General features: G+C 34.6%; 1 protein-coding gene across 1 annotated transcript; it reads right to left on the bottom strand.

Annotated features, from left to right (window-relative positions):
- Positions 1-25,711, bottom strand: Sugb (Sugar baby transporter). Its single transcript, XM_028176355.2, has 14 exons — positions 25,418-25,711; positions 25,047-25,164; positions 17,637-17,775; positions 16,449-16,665; positions 14,417-14,588; positions 13,696-13,907; positions 13,052-13,265; positions 11,907-12,004; positions 10,888-11,047; positions 9,333-9,517; positions 8,426-8,681; positions 7,567-7,778; positions 6,361-6,553; positions 1-1,821 (listed from the first exon to the last, which is right to left on the bottom strand). Exons 2-14 carry the CDS (start codon positions 25,117-25,119, stop codon positions 1,742-1,744), a joined length of 2,211 nt encoding a protein of 736 aa, XP_028032156.2. The 5' UTR covers positions 25,120-25,164; positions 25,418-25,711; the 3' UTR covers positions 1-1,741.
- Between the last annotated feature and the right edge of the window lie 1,775 nt (positions 25,712-27,486).

The following is a 27,486-nucleotide window of genomic DNA, read 5'->3' on the forward strand; positions in this document are numbered from 1 at the left end:
TTTTGTTATAATTTATTTATTAATCTTGAGGTCGATGCCCTAAGCAACATACATACAAGCTTTACAGCTTACACGAATTCGTATGGAAGAAGTAGCGCCGACTAATTTTTTTTGGAGGGATTCATAGGTAACTACATATTTGTCCGAAGACCTTTCAGGCTTTGCCAAGGAGGATGGACGTACTTAAGGACTCTGCCGTGTGGGGAAGATTTGCTAGCTCGGACTCTGGTTTTAATGCTGATTTTTTTTACAAAATATGTTATTGAACAAGAATAATTCAAATTTTAATTTAGTATGGCTCTAGTGTATCTACATATTATATGTATGTGTTTTGTTTGTTAATAAATAAATCATTACTTAAAAAAAATGAAAGTTTTTAGTGCTAACCTAACGTTTAAACATAACCTACTAAAGATAATACCTATAACCTACTTAAAATATTTGTAACATCACAAGGTAGTAACTATTTTATTGTGGAAAATCGATTTTTATGTTTTCGTTTTACGAGTTCTTGCACAGTGAAAAGCTTACTCAATCAACTCAATTCAAGTTATATGCAACGAATTCCCGAAGGAAACAATCAGATTAGTTCCGTTTTTATAATCACTGATTTCTGATAGCCCGACATCTACCTACGAAACAATATCATCTACATGTCCGTGATAGGTAATGTATTTCCAGGAAGCCAAGGCGAAACAATCAGATCTCTTTCTAGAATCAATGAATGCAAATATAATTAATAATCCAAAACTTCGATATATAAATAATTTAGACGACTCAAATCCAACTTGTCCGTTTCACGCAGTTCAATAAATTCTACTATATTATATACTATTATAGTTATACGTATGTACCTACATATTGATATGTTTCGATATATGTTAAAAATCGTATACGTAGTGTGGTTCCGATACCCAGTCTCTAGTCGATTGAATATCCAATTCATAGTCTTAATATCGTTCGACGGGCCTGAACTACATACACTCATTTTGTTTTTGATATCACAACCTTTGTTGATTTGGAAACTTAAGCGCTTAATCTATTATTAATACGTGAAGCAAAAACTTAGTACCCATTTTTACCAAAATTGCGCGGACGGAGGAGTATTTCGGACAATTATAGAGAATATAAAGAAGGAGTGCAGAATGTTAATATTTTTTTAAATTATGCATAATAAATACATTAAATTAATAATAATAAAAACATTACACACACTACCATGTATTTGACACACACGCATGCATAATATTTTTTTATTGTCAAACTCCTTATTGCTTATAGTGTGGTCAAATTGAGAATAGATTTAATATTGTTTGATTTTATTAATATTTGTATAAAGTGTTGTCTTGGCGAAATCTGTGACTATAGAAGTATTAAATAGTCTTTGACAATACAATCATAATAGTATACAAACTTATAATTTCAAGTAATTACAGTCGAATTTCGACTACCTCCCAGAGGACCACTAAATATTCTTAATTTTATTTCTAGTATGAGATTGTTTTTCTATTGCATTCAAAAACTCCAAAGAAACTGGACTTAAATAGACTTGTACATACTAAGGGTTTTTACATGTATTGAGTTACCTATTGATTGTACATTCAGTTCATAGTATCACTACTGTATGCATTGTAGTAACAATGGACGGACAATGATATATGCCGAAATCGATGTGATATTCCCACGGTTCTCTACTCTCATGTAGCTAGCTGCTTCGATATTGATTTATTATCAAAATAAATTACGAATTCCTGTCTCCCATGTCTTCGAGCATAAATACCATGTCGTTTTGTTGTTCGTTTCGAAACACTGATACATAACCTGAAAAACATGTACGGTTAGTTATATACAAGTCCAATTAAAATCATATATCATGCGTTTAATTATTAAGTCGATAAACGTGAATTTAGTTACTATAGGTAAGAAGAGATCAGTCACACGCATCAAACAGTTTTTGAACGCCCGCGTTCGTAGGTCGTTATTTATCATTATTATATGTATTATATATTATATACATTGACATAGTCAAGTTGAAATTAGAAGCTATGTGAGATACCGAAGCAAATGTGATTTTGTTAGTTCATTATAGTGCCATATTTCTGTTTGTTATTCAAGCACAGTTGATTATTATAAACATACAACACACGAAAAATTACAATTAAACAATTTAGGCAGTGAATATATAGATTTATTTATTTATAGCAACACTGACGTGGATATTATATGGGTCCTTCGACTGTGCATGGATACTGTGCAAACATTTTAAAGCTGATTTTGACATTAAGTCTTCTTTGTCCCCACCTTATCCCACTAGGTGGGCTACACAGCGAATTTTTCTATTCCATTCTCTTCTATCAACACTCAGTCCTCTCTCTCTCTCATATTGTCATTCACACACTCCATCCATGTCTTCTTCGGTCGACCTCTTCCCCCTCTACCTTGCACTACCATTTCCATACATCTCCTAGTCACATGCATCTCCTCTCTACGCTTCACATGTCCATACCACGCTAACCATCCGCTTTTTAATTTGACAATCACCGGGACTGCTTTCACAAATCCTCTGATATACCTACTCACGATCATAATGATTTTGGCATTAAGTATACGATAAATTTTTTTGTATATGGCATATTTGGCATAAACAAATTTAAATCAGAAAAAAAAAAAAAAAAAAAAAAAAAAAAACTTTTAATAATCTCGTAATGCATAGTTTTTGTTTAGCTAGGATGACTGATAAATAAATTTTCGATAAAAGCACTAACATTCTGCATTAACTAAGGTACTTAATTACTTAATATGGCAACCTTACAATCAGTATTGTTTTTCAAAGAAAATCAATTGAAATCTGTTTATCTGGTTTAAGCGACGTGTTTACAACTGTATAGGAAATCCATTTATTGTTTAAAATTTGAAAAAAATATCATAACACAAAAACTTCTTCAGCTATTCGAATGGAGTAAACTTAGTTAAACGTTCAATAAAAACACCTTATTGTCGATGCTGATTCCAAATAAAACGCACCTTTATCAACAAAGATAAATGTCGCCAAAAAGGCTTATTACACTTGGCTGAATTTAGTCGACTGAATTCAGTGAAGTGTAATAGCATTAAGTAAGTTAGTCTACTGAATTCAGTAGCACAGATGGTTTTTGACTGACTAAATCATTTAGAAGTCTAATTAGAAACGCATTTAGGAAGGTGTAATCGCATTTAGTTACGAATCCATTCGTAGATAATTTCTGCAGTCTGCTGTTTCTAAATCACTCATAAAGTTCATATTTGCTAACATTCCGCGCAGCTATAAATATTTCTTCACCGATATTCTTGTTTTTATTTTATTTTTTATTTTGGAAATTGCAACATAAAAAAAAAACAAAAAAAAAACAACTTTTTTGTTGTCTAGAGAATACTGGGGCCATCGTCTTCCGCACACGACACATCCTACTTCGTCGCGTTTAAACTGACAATTGATTCAGGAACTGAATTTAGAACATTGTAATCAGGAGCTTATAAATTTGCTTCTGAATTCAGTCGACTAAATTCAGCCAAGTGTAATAAATAAGCTATAGCCTTTCATCACTCGTTAAACATCTATAAGTAAAAATCGGTAACAAATACACATAATAATTATTGAAAGAATATTACTGATTGTTGCTATTAATTTATTGAGCGAATATTACTGGGTCTTCGTGTTAGCAAAAATTCATTAGATTCTTTTTTAATCAAGCTCGATAGGTAAATAAAATACTAGTGAATTTGTTCAATGTGAATTTTGCTTTTAAGTGACCTAAACTGATCCTAATATATCACTAGTTAATTTTGTTTGAAAATTATTAAAAGAAATAAAGAGTAGATATGGTTGGACGTAGCTGGAGACAAGGAACTAAGCCAAATAATAAGACGGAATATATTTATGACTGTGATAATAATCTTTATTATATAACGATTTCTAGCTACTGTGGACACCTTTTCTGATAAAATTACGATGTTTGGTGCCCTCTTGGATAACCACGTCCAACAAACATAATCATTGAATGTAGTCTTCATTAAAATCTGATACGATTGCGTGGTAAAATCGTAAGATATTGCGAACAGAATAATAGTAATAGAATTACGGAACATTTATCGGCAATTGTTGTCATGCAGGATTCAATAGTGTTGTCAAACGCATGCAGAGGCTCGCATGCGTCTAAATAGAACATAAATAAAAAAAAAAGAAAATAAATTTGTACTTGATCCTCTATCTGCAGAAAACAATTCAAACGTAACAATGTTGAAGGGAAACTTGTTGATGACACAGCTGAAATAACTTAGAACTTAAGGATTATAAACGATCTCTAAGCCGTCCAGAAGATTCTATCCATCGTGAGTCGATCCCGAGATTCAAATGAACCCATCAAACGCTGCCACACAATGTCTCTTGGTAAATATCAAACGAAATCACCTATTTCGGGAAGACAAACAAACCGACGGTTTTATAAAAAGGTCAATTAAATAAAACAACCGCACGTGTTCAATCTTTAATACAATTATAATACTGTAAAAAGGAACTTAAATACACAACACCAGATTGTTAACTAGTCGACTAAATAAATGCTTACAAATCATTAATACTAAAGATTAGATACATTAGTCACGAAAATAAACCTATAATAAGCAGGGAATGTTACATTTACGGAAAACAATTTACGATTAGCCACATTTAAAACGTGTTGGTTTTGTTTTGTTACGTAATAAATAACTTGAATGTCTAGAGGATCGACATAAGACATTGATCAGAGATATAAAACGAATACTCCAGTTGTTATAAATAGCGGAGTCCGAGATGAAAGGGTGAATGCAGCAACGGTAAACAAAACAATGAGCCTTTAGAAGGCAACGAAAACAGCCAACAATAAAACGATCACAAAAGTATGGGACGTACAAAACGAAAAATAAATAAATATAAAAACGAGATATATGTAAATAAGAAAGTAATGAAATATAGAGGTTTTCCTTGATTCCCAAATAAATGGAGGCCGTCCAGAGTTCATTCTGCTATTTGCTAACGATGGTAGAAAAATAGACTAATGTATCGGATTTGACTTATGCTAGCGAAAAGTCACGTCATCTTTCTTCCGTCAATCCCATAATTTTTTATACTTTTCTACAAAACATTAGCTGAAGTAGATTGCGCTTTGGCCAGACCAACTGATTTTATCAAGGTTTTTTTTTATTTTTTTTATTGCCCTTGCAGACGAGCATACGGCCCACCTGATGGTGAGTGGTTACCGTCGCCCATGGACTTCAGCAATGCCAGGGGCAGAGCCAAGCCGCTGCCTACCGTTTAATACTCTCCACAAGCCTTGTTTGAAGAAGGACATGTCATAGCGCTCGGGAAACACCGTGGAGGGGAGATCATTCCATAGCCGGATGGTACGTGGCAAAAAAGACCTCTGGAAACGCATTGTGGATGACCGCAGTGGCTCCAGGTAGTATGGATGAACTCTACTCCGGTGGCGGGCGGTGCGATGGTAAAAACGAGATGCTGGTATCATCTCGAACAATTCCTCAGGTGAATATTATATTGCATTATTATTATATTGCAAGTCAATTAACTCTACTGATTACATAAGACACACTTATGAATTATTATACACGTAAGTATGTTTTTCGATACAAACACTATTTAAAAATCTAGTACAACGAATTTCAAAGGCACAGCCGTTTCTAATGTCCTAAAATATTACGTCGTTATTGAAGTGAAACTTCTTTAGGTGCGCTGAGAGTGAAATTTTATTCGCGACATATTCGTTACGGCTAGAGAGAAAAGATACAATTTTGGACGAGCGTGAGTGAGAAAAAGTCAGAGCGCCTCACAAACCACTCGACCTTGGAGAGGGAGAAAGCGAGCTAGGTCGTTTCTCTTATACAAATTCTGTTTACGGGCGTTGGCCACTAGATGGCTCATTATTAGTGTAACATTGATCCTGCAGATGATAGGGACATATTAACTATTTTACACTTTATTTTTAATAAAGGATTTAAAAAATATATTTATTATTCTATATATAATTTAAAAATATATATAAATGGCGAAGAGGTCGTTTTTCTTATACACATCATTCCCTATTACAAATTAATTATATTTAAGGATGACAAATGAAAAAATAAAACAATAATACACACCAGAAAAGAAGTTTCACTTCTTTCACGAGCACCACGTTGCACACGTACAATTTTTTTTTTTTACTAATCGGTAATTTTTTTCATTCTATAATAAACTATATAGTAAATAATTAAGTATCAGTATTCAATGCCGCAAGGAGAAGCAATGTGTTTTTTTTATTTTTTTTTATTCGTTCATGTCTTTTTTACCTTGAGAAAGTCCGACACGTTGAATTTTGTCTTTGAACATGTACTGCACGGTCAAGTGCAGCGCGCAACAGACAAGCGAACCTATTCCGTATATACGGAACGTGATCCAGCCTTGATAGTGATGGTACAATTGTCCGCCTATGAAACTACCAAGAGAAGCGCCAACGCCCTCGAAAACGGCACCGACGAGGCCCTGAAAACGAATATTATATGAAGCATTCTCGTTCGCGTCTTATTGTATATTTCCTACCTGTGCTGATAGCCTAGTGTAAGATAGTATTAAGTGATTGATACTATAACATTTTCTTATGAATTACACAAAAATGCAGTTAGCACGTACACACTCGTATATACACTACTGAAAATTTACGAAAATAGTATGTTAATTTTGAATTCAGACTCGTTCTGGGGGACTAAATCTATTAATATGTGATATTTGTTTTAGATATTAGACAAGTTATATGAGTTTGTGGTAATAAACCTAATCTCTATCTAATCTAATCTAACCTAATCCTAATCTTAATCTAATAATTCTACGTCAAATTATATTTGTTTATTTTACTGAGGAACTAACTACTAAATCACATACATAAAAAAAAAAAATTGTTTTTGCCCAATAATTAAATGTTTTCATTGTAATCATGCTTTCTAGTTTGAAGGAGAAGAAAATTATCCCTGTACAATGTGTGTGACAAAGTATTATTCTGGATTTCATATTTCTTAAAATTACTCTTTTTATTTTTACTTCACTAATTTCAAGATGTACAACTTTTTTTTTGGGTTTGAGTAGTTACAGGTGACCCGGAGGCCTTACCAGTTTCACCAGGACAGGTGGGCGAGCAAAGGCTCAGCCAGGAGGGGTAGGATTTGCTATAAATCGTTGTATCCAAAGTAACTCCGGCTTTGGAATGAGCTCCCCTCCACGGCGTTTCCCGAGCGCTATGACATGTCCTTCTTCAAACGAGGCTTGAGGAGAGTATTAAGCGGTAGGCAGCGGCTTGGCTCTGCCCCTGGCATTGCTGATGTCCATGGGCGACGGTAACCATTTACCATCAGGTGCGCCGTATACTCGTTTGCCTACAAGGGGAATAAAAAAAAATTGCAGAATAGATCATTTTTTCCTTGAGACCTACGTTTAGCCTACACAATATGTTCCCCGGAGAAGACATACACAACTAATGAATAATATTAGATGAAGATACCTACCTGTATGGTAGTTTCTGTGCCCGGTGGTGATACAATACTAGCATATGACGTCATGGTCGGGTAGAACATCCCAAAAGTGATACCCTGAAGCATCTCAATTGGTAGGATCCACCAGGCGTTCGTTAGAAACGAGTATAGTATGAATCTAACACCGAAGGCGAACAAAACCAGACTCATCATCTTCACGTGTCCGACTTTCTTCAAGATATAACCTGTAACGGTCACGTTCGATCACTGAGACGTTAAAACTCATAAACTCTCACAAGTATCATATACTTTTTTTTTTGTTCGCTCTGAGTTGTCTTATTGTGCTGAACTAATTTTAAATGAAACATATGTTTCTTCTAATTGTCTCACAACTTACAGAAAAAATTTGTCGGGGATCGCATTTCCCAATTAAATATAAATTAATCTAAGCAATCAATCAAATGTAATCAAATCTTAGTTATATAATTTTTTAATATTTATTGTTAACTAGCGACCCACCCTCGCTTCGCTTCGGAAACTGTAATTTGTTATTGATTTCTCCACTATTTAATGGATGTTATTATACATATAAACCTTCCTCTTCAATCACTCTATCTATTAAAAAAAGCCGCATCAAAATCCGTTGCGTAGTTTTAAAGATTTAAGCATACACAGGGATAGACAGATATAGGGACAGAGAAAGCGACTTTGTTTTATACTATGTAGTGATGCACTGTCGATTTCACCTATATTAATTGAGGTGACATCTGCCATTAACTTTTACGAGTTTGGCAATGTTTTGTATCAATGGTCACATTGTTGGTGAACTTAAAAAAAAACAAAAAAAAACAAACTCGATCGATCAACGAATTCTTTTAGATATTTCACTAACCTGACACGAACAAGAAAGGTATCTCGCCGAAGAACGTTTGGATCGCGCTTACCAAGCCCTGCAGTGTTTTTATGTACATAACACTGTCGCAAGATAAACGCGAAACGTCTTCGAGGAGCCAAAACAGAAAGTTCCACAATAATCCCGTGCACAATCCCACCGCCACCGTCCACATCATGAATACGAAAGTGGGTAGCGAGGTCAGAAGGGTTCCGACGTCACCCAAGATGTTCAACGACATCTTTGTCGAGTCGGTCTGCATAAGACACCATAAAACAAAAGAAATTTTTTTAAATAAAAAATAAAAATAAAACATTCGGTGTTAAATATTGACAATTAAGACGATTTCATATTTAAAAGGGCTGTGTACAGATTGCAGAACAAACCTGAAAGAAAAAGAAAAATCTGAAGAAAAAAATCTTGATAGAATTTTTCATGTCGAGCGTTAATGCTTAGATCAGTAGACGAGCTCACGGCCCACCCGGTGTTAAGTGGTTACCGGAGCCCATAGACATCTACAACGTAAATGCCGCCACCTGTCTTGAGATATGAGTTCTAAGGTCTCAGCATAGTTAATGGCTGCTGGTTAATGGTTTGAGCCCCGTGAGCTCACCTACTAGTTAAGGCGACGCTGATATAGCCTCTCAAAGCTATCAGTTTAGGTAGGAAAAAAAGAGCTCACAGCCCACCTGGTATTAAGTGGTTACTAACGTGAATGCGCCACCCACCTTGAGATATAAGTTCTAAGGTCTCAGTATAGTTACAAAGGCTGCCCCACCCTTCAAACCGAAACGCATTACTGCTACACGGCAGAAACAGGCAGGACGGTGATACCTACCCGTGTGGACTCACAATAGGTCCTACCACCAGTAACCGTGATCTTGGCTTATTTAGATCGGATATTTACCTTCAAAAAGCACGAAACGATGACGTCTCCCATCATAAATACAAACATCAGCACGAACGCCACCGTGTAATCCTTGTACGCGCCGTCGCTGAATGTGTCGATGAGAAAACCAGTTAGGAACGAGAATATACCCCAACCTACCGAGCCCCATAGCCTCTGTTTTCCGTATTGGGCGACTTCGGTGCCTGCAAAAAACAGAACCGATACAACAACCGACAATTAATATCAGCACACCATGCAATCTGTACATCTATATACGTGAAGCAAAAACTTTGTACCCCTTTTTACGAAAACCAGTGAACTCGAAATTCGACTTATAATTAATATAAATTATAAGTTTGTACACTATTATGATTCTTTTGTCAAAGACTATTATACTTTTATAATCATAGATTTCGTCAAGACTACACTATAGACAAATAATATTAAAGACAAACAATATTAAACTATTCTTAATTAGACCACAGACTTTAACAATAAACAAGAGTATAATAATATATCCGTGTGTGTATGTGTGTGTGTGTGTGTCAAATACATGTATGGTAGTGTGTGTCATGTAACCACTAGTTAATATGGATACATCAATCAACACAAACAAAACAAAATATTTGTTAACACCTGAAGTGCGTTCTCCTTTTTTTTTTTAAGAGATTTTATGACCTGGTAACTAAGACCTTTAAGTCATGTCTTATTTTACTTTATTTTCTTAATTTGATGAAAAATGATAATATGGAGTGAAATGAAATGAAGATGATTAATTTGAGACATCAATCAACTGGGATGAAATTTAATGAAATGAGATGATATGGGATGAAATATAATCGCAGTAAAATGGTGGTCATTTACTGAGATTTTTTCAGTGGACTTTTTGGAGGAACCCGAGAAGTTACGTCCAGCAGCTTTGTTTCATTTTCCCACATTTGTGCACTTTCACAGATATTAAACAGTTAATAAACCACCATTATTACACATTTAAACATGAAGAAACACTAAATAGACAAAATAAAACAAATCACACAACTTCACTCCTCGCGTGCCCGCCAAAAAGTCCGTGCGTTCTCCTTTTTCTATAAATGAAATCCTAGATATCCAGATATCTCTGTCGTGCCGAAACCGTAACTTAAATTTGATTCAATGTAGAAAAGAGATAGATATATAGAAAGAGTATACATAATATATCTAAGTTGTCATATTACAGAAAAACGACCGCTGTGAAACCGTTAATGATCGCTTCTTGATTTGAAAGTAATTCGTTTTTATTCATTACTAGCTGTACCCGTCCGCTTCGCTGGGCCTTTAAAATTAACATTAATATTTCTCACCCCCACAAAGATTCTCATCATTAACGCTTCCGCAACTGGTGTAGGGAATCCAACACTCATATAAATATTAGCCTATCCATTAAATACATGTATTTTCTACATGGATACCAAGTTTCAAGTCAATCCGATGCATGGTTCAGTAGTTATAACGGAACGGATATTCCGTTCCGTAAAACCACTGTAGATTTATATATTAGTATAGATACGTGACAATATTCTGTGGGTTTACTTACCGAGTAAATTGAAACAAATAGCATCAGCGAAAGTCACAACGACGGCCTGTCCCACCCAACTAATGATCATAAACATGAAAAACATCCAAAACTGACTTGTGAACTGTGAGCTCTCCTCAACTTCAGTACTCTCTTGAGATTCTTCGAATATCTCATTTACCTGCATAAAAAAAAATTAATACAAATAGTGTGCAATTCACACGTGGTAGAAGTGAAACCTTCCAAAATTAAAATACAATTATCCTAAACGTCTTAAGTATATGTAAAATTTTGTCATTAGTAAATATTTGTAAGGTAGCGCCCTCTGTGAATTGATATTTTAATTTCACGTATAATCCTAAATTAAAATTCACTACAAGAGCTTTCATACACACGTTAGTATTAAAAAATTTCACAGATGGTGCTGTATTAAATAGTATGTATATTTCTGTCTCATTCTTTGGTGGCTTCATCCTACACATTTTTGTATTTGTGTCTCTTACCTGTCGTTTTTTCCGTTGCATCCGGTTTGAAATCACAACGATTCTAAAGAAGTTTTCACTTCAAAAACTACAGTTTCCGCGATTTTAAATAGTCTCAAAGTATCGCAAAATTAAGTGATTTGTATCTAAATGATGAAGAAATAATGAAATTTCGAAGCTTTATAGTCCGGTATACGTAATTAGAGATTCTCAATTCGCAACTGATTCTAATAACACTAGCGTTCTTCCAATGCTCGAAGTTCGACGACAAGAAAATCGAAAATCGGTTGACGATTTGAGGAGAAAATGTTATTTAAGTGATTTACCTTTGCCTATTTGTATGTATGTAGACTGCGGATGACTTTTACTATTAGATTTCTTTAATAGTAAACATGAATCGCAATTTTATCAAAAAATCTTATCTGAATTTACTGGTACTGCTACTGCTGTGATATGATCGCTATGATATGATGTAATTAATAGCTATGCTGTGATGTGATAATATGATGTTAAGGATCAGAACTGAAACAAATTATTTCTAACGCACTTAATACACACCATAGTGTTATCGCAGTTCATTTCGCAATTGGACTCGAACAACTGTGAAGTGTTTTGATAATCAGTTTTCATTTCACAATAAGGATAATGTATGGTACCTGTAATTTAAAATGACGAAACGGATTTATTAGGGGTGTAAGCATGTTCGATTCTGTTTATCATTTTCCATTTAACATCAAGTAAGGGACAAAAGTAAGCCTTTTCGCGCAAACCTTAGTGAAATTATTTGTACAATGACGTAGATAGCATCAAAACTATTTTTAATGAAAGATAAATTTAGGGTGGTTGCTGCAGAAATATTGCTATTGCTCTATCGTGCCTTCACCTGGATGCTACGTAAAGATATGTTACGGACATCATTGTTGATCCCTTCGCAATACCCCATCCCCAAGACACGTCCTAATTTAAAAACTTCGTGTCCTTAGTCAATATTATAAATTATTTGAATTATTGCAGTTTTAAGCTTTGAGTACTACCTAACGTATCTTTGTGGGCGGAATAATAATAATAATTTATTTTTTCAATTTTTAAGGTGTTCTATTTTTCAGTCTTTGATGGCGTCTTGTTTAAGCGATAAAAAGCCTGTTGTACTCAGATCGAGCGATGCTACTATGCCCTAACATTCGCAGGTTGGTACCAATTTTTCTAAGGAAAAACGTGTTTGAGTTAAATTCGCGAACGACTCCTATGACAAAGAAACGAAGCCTTGAGGTAAAAATCAAACCCGTAAAAATATGCTCATTTACCGGTTTGCTAAGGTCGCTCGGGTAGGTATTTCCACATTTTGCCATATACCATACTGTTTAAGCATATATTTTTACTATCGACTGATGATTTAAAAAAACAAATGCAGTAATTTCAGTGCACATCAGTTTCAGGCATTTAAGGGCTGTCAAATCAGATGTACTATGTCCTATTTTTATTTACTATGAATGCATTCATAAATAAATATAGCAAATCATTTTCTTTTCGTGTACTTGTAAGTAGCTGATTCTGTAACAGTGTAGCAACTATTCTCTCTGTTGCCGATAGTAATAGTGTTTTTCAAGCCATCTATATCGTAGACCTACATACACACCCTAACACCGTGCCCATGCGCACCGTACATTCTCTCTGAAAAAATTGTTTAAATTAAATAAACTTACCGTTGTCCATTATGATGTTCTTTAGTTTGATGTAAACACAATTCTCCACCGATATCATTGACGACAACTTCAACGTGGCCGTGAATGATAATTTAGATGGAAATGGTTCGTCATTACTCGTCTTTGGGTAGCACGTTTCAGTGACGTCAGCATGCCATCCCTCGCAAATTTCCATTAAACGCCAAGGAGTTTTTTTATCCAGAACACAGTCTGCCTAAAATAATTTATTTACATACTTACATATATATTTTTTTCATATATTGTCTTTTTGTTCTTTAATCATTTCGGGCAATATATTTTCAGTTGGAATTTTGTGACGGATTTTAGACTTTACTTGAACTTTGGAGCACACATACATAGCTCACATTAGGACGGTAGAGTAAAAAAAAATAAGAGAACGAAAGAAGAGAGGAGGGAGAGAGAGGAGAGAGAGGATGGAGAGAGAGAGAGAGAGATACAAAAGAGTTAATTTTCGTTTTAATAGCGTGGTATATCGAAAATTCTGATAAGCTTTATCAAAAATATTTCGCATTGTGTTGGCCCGACAACCACCTAATTCTGATTTAGCTGCAGTCTACCCATAAACAACAAAACAAAATCCAACAGAAATCTCATTCTATAATAAAAAGCCGATAAACACTAACCTGACAGTCACTTTCTATGTTTTGTTTAGTCAAATCCGCGAGGCTAGAGTTCGTACACAGACGATAGTTCAAATGTCGATCCACACAAGTCATGTTCGCTTTTTCCCTCCCGATCATCGATGAAAGATTTTCGTTTGTACAATTTAACGAACACGGCTCGTTTACATCGACGTAGTTCTGTCCTATCCGACATCGCGGCGTGAACTTCAAGCCTATTGACGAGATACACGATAGATAATTATTTAGTTTTACGGCCTAACGTTTTCCTACATAATAATTTACAAAAGATATTAAAATCACTTAAAACACGTCGTAGTTCGTTCGATTTTGTTATATTATTATTCGTCGGTTTTTGCACGTTCAGATTAATACGCGTTGGAGTTCGCTTTGCGACAAAACAAAATGTAAGAGAGTAACATTGAAATAGGTTATAAATTGCTGAAAAATATAAATTTAACAGCGGAATACGTCTAGTTCTAAGCTGAAATTCTAATTCTAACCTTACGTCTTACCTGTATAAAACACCATTTGTGTGCTAAAAAACGTTCAAAAATGAAACCTGCTCAATATTCATTCTACAAATTGACTGAAAAAACTTTAACTCAACATGTAATTAACATCGTCGGCCACATTACGTTCGCGAACTCTCAAACTTAACGTCTACCATAAGACAATAGCTGTAACATGAAAAACTTATATCACAGCTATTGTCAAACCATACCGTCCAGAATGACACTATTGGCTGAAAAATATGCGCAATCATCCTTTAATGTGACATTTGTTACGTGGGACGTATATCGTATCCGATCAGTGTTCGAATAACAGTACTGAGGTAGATGCCAGTATTCGCACACTGTTTCCCACATCCTCGGGGTTGCCATGTTACACTCCATCTGAAAACAGTGACGTAATCTTTTAGGAATTAAGCTTGACGAGGACAGAAGCCTCACTTCCGACGGTGGTTTTAAATTAATAAAGAAAGAAATATATGTGTACAATCTATAGGATACCCTGAGTTACATAATTATGTTACACTATTTCTGTAGCTAACTGTAATTGTTTTTTTTTTATTGCTTAGATGGGTAGACTGGTGTTAAGTGGTTGGTTACTGGAGCACATAGACATCTACGACGTAAATGCGCCACCCACCTTGTGATATAAGTTCTTAGGTCTCAAGTATAAGTATAGTTAAGTTACAACGGCTGCCTCACCCTTCAAACCGAAACGCATTACTGTTTCACGGCAGAAATAGGCCGGGTGGTGGTACCTACCCGCGCGGACTCACAAGAGGTCCTACCACCAGTAATTACACAAATTATAATTTTGTTTGGTGATGGTTTGTTAAAACGTGCCTAACGTTTGTATGTATATCACTAAAGATATGTGTCCGTAACAATGTGTGATTTTTGACTTGCTTTTATTAGCTTGACCTATGTATAAGAACTGAATATTTCAAAGTTATTTTCGCTTCTTTCAGGATGTCCAATTGATTTGAAAACGTATCGCAAACCGATCAAGTAAAAAAATTTACTATTTTTTAGAGTAGAAAAGAGAACAGAAAAACATATTTAGTATTTTCTTTTCATTGTGTATTTTTTATTATTTATTGGTCAGGAATACATGATTAACTAGCGAAGTGCCTGTGTACAAAGTGTACAGTAGCTGCTAATAGCCAATGAGGCCGTGAGCTCGTCTACCCATTTAAATCAATAAAATAGACTGAATCAGAAAGCGAGTGTCGCCGTCTTCATACTTTTTGATTAGGTGCACTTACAATGCATTCAATTGTTATACGATATTCGGTGATTCATTCGTTCTATATAATCGCGTCAACTGCCTAGACGTGTATGTGCCTACTACATAACACTAAATATTGAAGTCATTGTGGTCTAAAGGATTAGACGCCCGGCTTACTCGTATTTAGGGCCTATTACTCTCACCTTGCCTATTTCTGCCGCAAAACAATAATACTACACAACAGACTTCATGTCTCAACACGGAAAGCATTATTGTCGTCATGTCTATAGACTCTAGTAAATACTGAACTCTAGCTTGGTCATGAGCTAGTTTACCCATATATGTAAAATTAATAAATAAAATGTTGTTCCTTAGACCAAATATCTATGCATTGTTTGTGGTCTGGTCTAATTCTTTCTGCTTTCCTGCATTATTTTCAATTTGAAGAAAGAACGAAAAGAAAATATTCGTGTTCGGTAGTTCGGAATTAAGTTTTTTTTATTACTTAGATAGGTGGACGAGCTCACAGATTCCCTCAGACACAGTCCACTGAGTTTCTCGCCGGATCTTCTCAGTGGGTCGCGTTTCCGATCCGGTGGTAGATTCTGCGAAGCACGGCTCTTGCTAGGGTTCGTGTTAGCAACGTCATCAGGTTTGAGCCCCGTGAGCTCACCTACTAGTTAAGGCGACGCTGATATAGCCTCTCAAGGCTATCAGTTTAGGTAGGAAAAAAAAGAACTCACAGCCCACCTGGTATTAAGTGGTTACTGGAGCCCATAGACAACTACAGCGTGAATGCGCCACTCACCTTGAGATATAAGTTCTAAGGTCTCAGTATAGTTACAAAGGCTGCCCCAACCTTCAAACCGAAACGCATTACTGCTTCACGGCAGAAAAGGTGGTGGTACCTACCCGTGCGGACTCACAAGAGGTCCTACCACCAGTAAGTTTTTTATTACCAATAATTTTAATCAAAATTTGTTAATATTTATAAATAAACACAAAATAATATTCACCTTGCATGTTGATGTGACATTTAAGTCGCCCGTTGTTTGAATTTTACAGTCCAACGACGGTGAATCTTTGTAGCAGCTTGTTAAAACTGTACCAGCCGGACCACAATTGAGTTCTACATTTATTTTGGGCCGATTGTGTGGCACAAAGTATATTGCTGAGAAGCTCACTATAGTCACGAATTGAAACAATATAAATATTGATTTCTGCAGTTTAAATCTGAAATAATATTTGAATGTTACGATGCAACTTCTGCTTGCTACGAGATCGAGATGTGGAATAAGTCGTCCCCCGTTCTGCATACAACGTCCCACAATTTGTGCACAATTATCCTTAAGAAGATAATAATACCGTTGCCGAGAGATGGCCGAGATTGACGACGACCACTTACTCTTATTGAGACGAGTCGTAAGGGTCATTTTCGGATTCGATCTATCGTTGGCGAAAGCTTTTGTATTTCAATTACCGCTGAGAATGAAAGGTCAAATTCATAGAAGCGTGTGAGCATCCGCTCGGGGGATCGTTATACATGCAATATTCTTATTACTTACAATATGAATTACAAAATTGAGTGACCACTAAAACATTACAATGCTGTTAAATTTTGCATGGAAACACTACTTTTGGTTTAAGAATAAAGATTATTGGGTTATGAAGATTGCGATAAGATAGATCGAATGATAAAACAGAATCGTAAATAGCTTACGAAATTACAGTTATATGACAGCTGATTGTTCTTTTAAGATATAATTTAATACATTATATCGGGACATACCATAAATACTCATTTACAATAGAGATTATTACGAAGAATTCTCTGTGTAAAGCCTATGTCGACAAGACAATCATTTACGTGCACTTTAAGTTGCATCCTACCGGACTCTTTGCCTCCTACTCTCTTATCGACGAGTTCATAGTCCAAGACGGTTTGCTAACTTACTGTCGGAGATGGAGTGATACTCATCAAATTCTTCCTACCCATACTCGAAACAGGCGTGATTCGAATACGTTGATTTGCGGAGAATCACACGTTATTATTACCATTATATTTACTTTGAAATGCGAGTATAGTACTGTAGATATTATGTGCAGCTACTACGGTAATACCAATGATAAAATCTACTAGTCACAAAATTGGACAAAACGATGAAGTATTCCAAAGAAACAGAAAAAAAAACAATATTACATACCTATCCGCAATAATACCGAACAATGGCTTCGCAATCAATCCACATATTGGTAATACAGTATAGATTAAACCTACTGTTGTAGAAGAAAATCCCAATTGCCGTGCGTATGTTGTCAAATACGGGACAAGCGGTGCTGTGCCTGTAAAATTTTATTTGTTTTATTTTACTTATTTATTTAATAAACTAAGCTTGATTGTGCAGAATAATAACAATAGTCTTTAAAATGCGTCATTCCCTCTTTTTTTCTTTTGTTTTCTTTTTATACTAACAATCACGCCACGTTAACTGGTCCCGTGATAAGTTCGTAAAGAACTTGTGTTACAGGTACCAGATAACGGATATAAATGTAAGATTTTTATTATACACATACATATATTTAATAGACATCCATAACCCTGGAAGACATTTATATTTATCATACAAATATCTTCCCTTGGCGGGATTCGAACCCGCGACCCCCCTATGTAGTGACCATGTCACTTACCACTACACCAGACGGCCGTTAAATGATATGCTGTGCGGGATTTCTTAAACAAAATTGTACAATTGATCGGTTTTTTCTTACCAATTATACATAATTATTAAGTATATAAATAAATTAAATATTTATTAGCGCATACTTTCATTCGGGTTCGTAAAGTATGTATTCGTAAAATTCAAATCTATTCGATTCAACAATATCGTCAATGTAAAAAATCATAGTTATTCACAAACATGTGTAAATAATATACCTAATTATAACCGTGTTAATATTCAACAAAGGAAAAAAATATCATTTACGGTTTGAATTTCATATTGTTTGTCGCATAGAACGATAATAATAATGGAATAAAACCATTTGTCAATTATATTTTTCGTAATGAAGAATGTCTATCAGTGATAACCATTAGCCTTCTTTACTATAACACCCTTGGTAAGTGCACGGCATAAATATACGTATGTACACCGACCGTAAGCATCACTGGTTCATTTATTTAAATATGACATGACGATATGAGCTCATTTCAAATGATATTAATGAAAATAAATTATTCTTAAATAATATATTCCTCTTAATAATCGATCATAAGTTCTGCTAATTTTTTTTTTGTTTCTCAATAGCCTAATTATTTATTCTTATATTTATAGGTAGGTTTGGAATCTCCATTTAAGTAAATATATGCTTGTGTTTGGAGAAATCGCTTTTAAGTAACGATATTAACATTTATAAATAACAGCGAACAGTATTCATGAAATTTGAATGTTCCGAATACGGCCACATTCGTGTGATCACAATACTTAGAAAATATTTTACGGCTCTGGCCAATAAATTTTGCTAAAAAACGCACGATCCTAAGGTTCAGAAAAGACATATAAATAATCTGACCTTAATGACGATCGGAGGACACACAGGACGAAGGTTGTCGAATAAAATATTCTTCGGCATGTGCCTTACTCTTTTTTATTCTATTGTTAATATAGCAGAGATATAAGGTAAGAAATATTTAGGAACTCCTTAGAAGGTAAATATTTTATATAGTTGATATGGATGTACACATGCGCGCAAAGCCTATTATAAATAAAGATTGGAAATTCATCTTTCAATAATTAATTAATGAATTGTACTTTTTTTCTTTCCCTACCTATGCTGATAGCCTTGAGAGGCTATTTCAGCTTCACCCTAACGTTTGTAGGTGAGCTCACGGGGCTCAAGCCGGAGAGTTGCTAACACTGACCCTAGCAAGAGCAGTGCTTCACAGAATCTACCACCGGATCGGAAACGCGACCGATTGAGAAGATACGGCGAGAAACTCAGTGTTGAGAAGATCCGGCGAGAAACTCAGTGTGCTGTGTCTGTGGGTTAATTTACTCGTCGAGCCCTTCGTCGCTAGCGACGGGTTCGGCGAGGACGGTGACCGAGAAGTGTATCCCTTAATACGTTGGATATCAAAATGTAAGTCAACGCAAGTATTCAAACTACAAGATTTTTATGTTACTTTTACAGAAATATTCGAAAGCTTTATAATTTTATCTGTAGGAATTGCTGAAATTGATGAATATGTATTATTAGTGCCTCTCTACAACTAGTCACAAAACTACATTTTAAAAACTACGTTTTCCGTACATCGTACTCTATCTACCAGCACTAGAGATAATTTCAGCATTTATTGTTCCTTATCTCCATTTGATCCTAAAAGATAAACAAAAATGGTTTGTATATTCAAATTGTAAAATTGTATCTAAAAATTTAACTATCTTTATGGGAGCTATTCTATACTATATACTAATATTATAAAGAGGAAAGATTTGTTTGTTTGTTTGTTTCGAATAGGCTCCGAAACTACTGGACCGATTTGAAAAATTCTTTTTCCATTAGAAGCCGACATTGTCCCTGATGAACATAGGCTACTTTTTTTGATTTTTTTAATTTTTTTTTTTGGTTTCATGTGTTTTTTAATGTTTCCGAAGCGAAGCGAGGGCGGGTCGCTAGTCATTTATAAATGTTAACCAGCATTTGTCTGGAAAAATATGTTATTTTATACTTTGCCTATATGTAATTTCATGTATCGGTTGTATTTCACTACATTAGTTTTTACCCCTTTTTAATATGTTTTACCGTTTTCTGGTCTTTTAGAAGAAATTTCATTAATGCGTTTTCATTAATTATAAATCGATTTTGTAGGCGCTAATTTAATAATATATTTCTTCTATCATTATGTTTTACGTGCACATTAAAGTACAAGATAAAATTGTAAATATATTGTAACATATCATATCATAACGTCAAATATCTCAAGTCGCGTCTACACTATGAAATTAGTCGCATGACACTAATTTGACCAAAAAATCTCGCAGGGCACAAAACTTATTGGCATTCATGAAATTGCATTAATTTCATTGCATTACGAAAATATTAAATTATACGTGAAACTGATGATAAAGCTAATGTCACGAAATTAATTTCATGCCACTAATTTCGTTATGTAAATTCGCCCTTAGGATTTAGTAACACAGTAAAAATTGCAATTCAATAACACAATGAAATGTTTTTCACGACAATATGACATTGTAAGCGAGAAGCTGCCTAGATGTGAATTTGGATCAATTACATGAATCGATCACCACGAGAAGATTCATTTCACGAATTCGTTTATGAACTCCCATTTGTTTAAACAATTAACATTAATTTATTTTGTTTGTAAGTCTTCAGAGCTTGTATTTTTAAACATAATGTAATTTATGAAATTTGAGGAATTACTATGAATTCGAACCAGAATAAATTGAACAATCCTTTGTGATCCGTCCGTTCTGTTCAATTTATAGTTTACATGGTTACTAGGGCCCATGGACATCATAATGGGAATACCATAAATCCACCTTGCGCCATGAGATATATATTTCGCTTAATTGATGAACAGCTTTCTAACTACTCAAATAGAAGCTGTGTGACTATAAACTCAATTGCGAACTCTTTATATTCAAATTACGTCAGTGAGTGGGTGCGTAAGTTAAAAATACAAGGCATCATTGTATAGTAAGAATCAGAAGCAAATAATAAATTAAGATTCGATATCAAAATTTAACACAATAATTGCATTGATAATTATAATTAATATTATATTAATTTGCTTCAAGAGTACATCTCAACCTTGATACTTTATCTTGTGATTGTGTTTACATAAATTTTGTTATGATCAATGATTATTATTATTATTCTAAATTAAAATAAATTATAGTTTAAATGTATATTATTTACGATATTTAGAAAGAATACGGATGCGAGTAATTATTTGATTTTGTTAGAATTTTCAATGTTTAGCAAATGCCGATCGCTTTTTTTTTATTCCACAGAGTTGAACGAGTTTAGGCCCCACCTAGTGTTAAGTGGTTGCCGGGCCTTATATAAATTACAACATAAATAGCGCGACTCACCTTGAAACATGAGGTCGTAGTCTCAATTCTATTATAAAGGGTGATTTTTTAGCTATTTTCTTTTTGGCAACACTGATTTTGAAAGCTCACGCATGTTTCATGTTTTGTGTTATGGTCAAACATCTTCAGTTTGGTATATAATTTTACCATGAATCGCCTTACAAACGAATAACGCTTACAATTCATTAAATTTTATTACCAAATGCGTGCTCTGTTAAGAAAGTTCATCTCGCGTGGTTCTTCCATTTTATGGTCAGTTTAATCGACCCACTGAAGCGGCTATTCGGGCTATTGTGACTAAATTTCGCATCAAATTTACACTGATGAACATTAAATCACCATCACGCTTACGTACAGTGCGAACTGAAGAAAATACCGCAGCTGTATCGGCCAGTGTTAGCGATGACCATCAATTATCGCTTCGGCGACGTTCGCAGCAATTGGGCCTCTGTTACTCAACAACGTGGAAAATTTTGTGAAAGGATTTAGGTATGAAGCCTTTCAAAATACAGCTGGTGCAAGAATTGAAGCCGAAAGACCTACCACAACGCAGAATTTTTGGTGAATGGGCTCTTGAAAAGTTGACGGAAGATCCACTTTTTTATTTCACGTTTGGAACCGGTCAATTGGTCGCCTAGATCGTGCGATTTAACGCCTTTAGACTATTTTTTGTGGGGCTATGTTAAGGCTCATGTCTATGCTGACAAGCTCGCTTCGATCAACGCATGGGAAGACAACATTGAAGCATTTATTCGTGAGATACCAGCCGAAATATTGGAAAGAGTATGCCAAAATTGGACTAAGCGGATGGATCGTTTGAGGCGCAGCCGTGGTCAACATTTTCATGAAATAATCTTCAAACATTAAATTATACGGATTGTACTATCGATTGAAATAAAGTTTTCATGATTTTTTTCTAAATTTTATGTGTTTTTTTTTTAAATCATTTCCTATAGCTATTAAAAAATCACCCTTTATAACAGCTGTCCTACTTCAAACCAGAAAGCAGACAAATTCGCGGCAGAAATCGGCAGTATTGCGGATCCTACCCCTGTGGACTTACAACACACCCTACCACTACTTACTAATTTGTTAAGCAAAATATTTTTTGTGGGTCTAATTTTTTCACACTATATTTTGTTCTTACATCATAGTTGTCGTCCGTGATAACTGGTTAAATGCGTATTACCTTAGAAAAATTAATACCCGGATCCGGAATTTTAACACTAGTAATTTCTTCGTTTGATAAGAGTAAATATACCAAGCGTCTTAATCTTTAAACCGCGACTTCTTATTTCTGAACTAAGTTCAACGCATTTTTATTAGTTCTGCTTATTTCTAGCACGAAGTAGTAAATGTTCAGGTTTAAAAAGTAGTAGAGACGTTATTCGATATTTATGGTATCGAGAATGCGTTGAAAACGTTTCACGCATTTTATACAGGTGCTTTCAGAAGACTCCTAAAATCCACAAAAAGTCAGTATTGCATCAAAAGGCAAATAGTTGCAAAACGATTACTACGAAATGATTGGCATCTATCTAATAAAACAACAGCCCGAGAAACGCGCCTTAAATTAAGCATTTCGTGAACTCAAACTATATAGAAGTGTGGTAGTACATAACATACATAGCTACCATCGTTGTTTAATGGCATTCTCAATGCAGTGTTTTTTCATTGGAGGATTCCTGAGATAATAATGATTTTTTTGCCTCATACTGTCCCCCCATTAGCTTGCTGCCGAAAATGACAGTTCTTTGGGAAGATTCTTCTCTTACAATACTTTTCTGATAAAATAAATGAAGGCAAGATCATTGATTTTATTAGCACACAATTAAGTTTGCACTGTTAATATGGAACTTCAGAATAAATATGTACATATTTAGAATATTGATACTGATACTGTTTCTGGACATTTGACAAAATTTGGTATTAAGGGGTTTTAAAAATAATTTGAAATGTCATAATAAAAACGTTAGTTTGACTCCTTGCATAGCGGCTCAAAAATCAAAATAAATTGATAATATTCTAATGCATATTATAACTAAATGATCTACTTTTCTAAGTACTTTGTGTCATTGTTGGTGTATGATGTGTGTATGCAGATTACTGAATAAGCTGGACAATTTTTTTGAGAAAACACATTTTGGGACAATATGCTTGATTCACCAGTGCAACAATGCAGTGGGTATTTATAAATGTTATCAACTTTAGATACATAATATATTTAAACATAATAATTTAATAACAAATTTTTTATCTGAATATTTTAAATACATGTGATATGACGGTGCATTTTTTTTTTTTTTTTTGTACGCAGACTAGCTTAACGGTCCACCTGATGATGGTGGCTACCGTCGCCCATGGACTTCGGCAATGCCAGGGACAAAGCCAAGCCGCTGCCTACCGTTAAGGATTCTCCACAAGACTCGTTTTAATAATGACATGTCATAGGGCTTGGGACTCACTGTGGAGGGAAGCTCATTTCAAAGCCAGATGGCATGTAGCAAAAAAGGTAAAGGAGACACACTGTGTATGAACACAACAGTGGCTCCAGGTAGTACGGATGAACTCTAGCCCAATGCCGGGCGGTACAATAATAAAAATGAGATGATGGAATCGTCTTAAACAACTCCTCAGAGCACTCCTCATGAAACATATAGTACAAAATACAGGGAGAAGCTAAGTTCCTCTGCAGGCTATGTTTATGTTCTTAAGTCATTTTTACTTTTCATTAAATTTAGTAATTCAACCAAAATATATGGCATCAAATTATTGTATTGTATTTTTTACAGAAAAAGAAAAAGGTACTTAGCCCTTCAACTCAATTGATGCTTGTCAAATGTTACACCCACAAGATCATGCACTGTTATGGCAACTGGAGCATATATTTGGAGATGCTTTGAAAATTTACAATTATTTAAAAAACTGAAAATCAGTTTTACTCAATATAAAAACTGAATTATAGTATGATAATGCTTTTATAGATTACACATAAAATTCCAAGTTATTTACTATCTTATAATATTGTAATGTTAGGCCAAAAAGTGTAGAAAAAGATGTGTTAGGTAAATAATATTTTTAGAAAATAGCAGCCATTTCTGATAAACTAACATATGTTTTTTTTTATAATGTTGAATGTATTCTGAAACCCTTGCATAAATAAGTTTTGTATTTCAAATGTTAAATGAAAGTTCTCTGTGACAAAACAAAATTTCATACTTAATTATTATACACAAAAAGGAGGGGGACACATTACTTTTATCCTTATCCTTCCCATACAAACTGTATGTCTATAGATTTAAAGGCACACTACAAAGAAATTTTTAAATTGGATGTGCGTGCAGATGCATTTGTATGTGTTCTGAGTTTACTATATCAAAAAGTAGTAGTAAGTTTGAAATCATATGCAATTCGAGACCAAGAGCTAACTCAATCCATTTGCTTTTGGTTATATTCGTTTTATTATTATTTCATGTATAAAAACACAGGAAAACTCACCAGCATTGAAAAAAAAATAATGTCCTTTTATAGGTAATAGTTTTTTGTTAACTTGCATTTTAGACGGCAGCATTCCAAAGTCCAAAACAATTATGTTCCCATATAAATCAGTTTTCTCCTAAAACAAACAACTGTGATGAAATAACTTTAAATCATAAAATATTTTCAACCTCAATAATGTATTTCTCAGCAGCACACAAAACATTCATAATTAATTATGATCTGAGAAATATTTGTAATAGGAACAACAATTTTTTTTGAGATGAAGGGAAGGTCGTTCTTGTACAGATAGCAATTAATTGTTATTTAACTTCTTTTTTTTATCTAATTCTTCAATTTCTATGTTACATATAGATGTACTATAAACTTACTACACTTTTAAACTTAATAATCAGTTGAATAAATTCAGCATACACGTGATCCGAAACAAACAAATCGTGTTGCTATTAACTTCGCGGTTTTTGAATGAAAAGGTGAAAAACTGTGCTTATTTTGAATATATAACGCTAATATTCATAAATCAAAGTTAGCTTTATTTTATTGTACTAGTTTACATAGCACTAAACTTTACTTCTTATTTATTTTTCCCTAAATAGCGTCTTCCTTAGCAACTCCCGGTTTTTAATAATTGTAGCTGTAGGTAGATAGTAGATACTATTTGGTCTGTGGGATTGATTATGACATTTTTGACAAATAGCAAACCTTTGACGTTTTATGACAGATGCTGTGCCTTGTGCATTATTATACGAAAATGAAAATCGATTTTTATATTATGTGAAATCTGATATTCCTGCAAATATTTGTATTTATTAAATTTAAAGGACTTCTATATACCTAATGGGTTAGTGTGGTGTATTAAATAGTATAGTTTAATCTTGTTGCGTCGTGGTAAATGAGCGTGGACTGTATTTATAGTTTTTGAGATATTTATTTGTACATAAATGACAAAATAAAGACATAAAATATTACAGACAGAAATATAAAATCGCTGCTTCGCTCTTGGCGGCCGGATTTCAAAGAGAAAAAGTGTCGTGGCGGACGTCACTCGTGACACTTTTTTACAATGACGTTCAGAAATTGAACAGCCTTTTGCATAATTGAATTGAAATGTACTATGAACCATTTAATTAAAGCTATCAAATATTTTAATTTATTGTCAGAAAATACTAGAAATAAATTAACTGTGTTTTAAAATAAGAAGAGAAAATGTTTTATAAATTTAAACATTTATTTAAACTAACTTTACCTGACATAAAACGTCGAGTTGAAAAATAATTATCCAATAGAATGTTTGAAGCTTGATGTGATTACTCTTGATTGCTCTTTACCTTTTATAACTTTTAAATTATAGTTGTTATGTATATATTTTTTAAGCATGTAAAACTAAAGTTTCTTTACAAATCTACTGTGTTTGAAAAAGTTTATTGTACCTAGTCAGGTCATAAATTCTGTCACATGTTTAATGTAAAATAATTGAAACAAGTTTATTCATTATGTAACCATTCATATACCAAAATGAACTTAACAAAACATAGATTCTTATGACACTAAAGTTTATTCAAAATTACCTCCGTGATTTTGAATACAGGCCTTCAATCTGCGCGGCCAGTCGTCTATCGCAGCACGAACGAGGTCCATGTCAATATCGGCGGCTGCCTTAATCAAGGATGTCTTGAGTGACTCCAAATTGGGATGCGGCTTTGAGCACGCCTTTTCCTCCAAGTGTTGCCATATTTTGTAATCTAACGGATTCAAATCTGGACTGGAGGAAGGCCAGTCTTCGTGCCGGATGAAGTCGATTTCACGCGCCGCCAGCCAGTCTTGTGTGCTCTTCGCTCTATGAGCTGGCGCCGAATCTTGTTGGAATACCCAGTGCCTGTTATTGAACATGGTATGAGAAACAGGTTCCACAAGGTTCGTCAGGACTGTATTTTGATACACAACTGCATTCGTTTTTACACCTTTCTCACAAAAATGTACCTCTGTTAAGCCCCAATAAGAAACTCCCAACCATACCATGAGCGAGGATGGAAAATGACCTCGTTGGACGCGCGGAATACGGTTGCTCGCTTCTTCACTACTGTGTGCGTACACCTTATCATTTTGTTTGTTGTAGCTCTCTTCTACGGTAAAAAATTTTTCATCCGAAAAAAGAATTTCCCGATATTTTTTTCCCGCGTACCGCTTCAACAAAGCGCGGCATCTCTTCAGTCTCAGGTCCATTAGACGAGCATTTAAACGATGTCCTGTTTTTCTTCGATATGCCCGAAGCCCTAAGTCTTCATTTAACACCCTTTTCACCGTGGTTCTGCTTAACCCCATCTGAAGGGACAACAGTTTCTGCTTACGTTTGGGATTTTTTTGAATTCGCGCCTTCACAGCTTTTATCACTGCTGGAGTCCTAGCAGACCGAGGGCGACTACTTCTTGACCTGTCATCT

This window comes from Bombyx mandarina, chromosome 01 (genome assembly GCF_030267445.1).
Source record: "Bombyx mandarina strain Sakado chromosome 01, ASM3026744v2".
Classification (NCBI taxonomy): Eukaryota; Metazoa; Arthropoda; class Insecta; order Lepidoptera; family Bombycidae; genus Bombyx; species Bombyx mandarina.

Excerpts from the sequence above, each read along its gene's own strand:
- Sugb (XM_028176355.2), bottom strand. The coding sequence starts at position 25,119 with ATGCTGCCGTCTAAAATGCAAGTTAACAAAAAACTATTACCTATAAAA. Across the intron at positions 12,005-13,051 it reads GAACATCATAATGGACAACG|GTACCATACATTATCCTTAT; the intron begins GTAAGTTTATTT and ends TTTAAATTACAG. Across the intron at positions 9,518-10,887 it reads TATTTGTTTCAATTTACTCG|GCACCGAAGTCGCCCAATAC; the intron begins GTAAGTAAACCC and ends TGTTTTTTGCAG.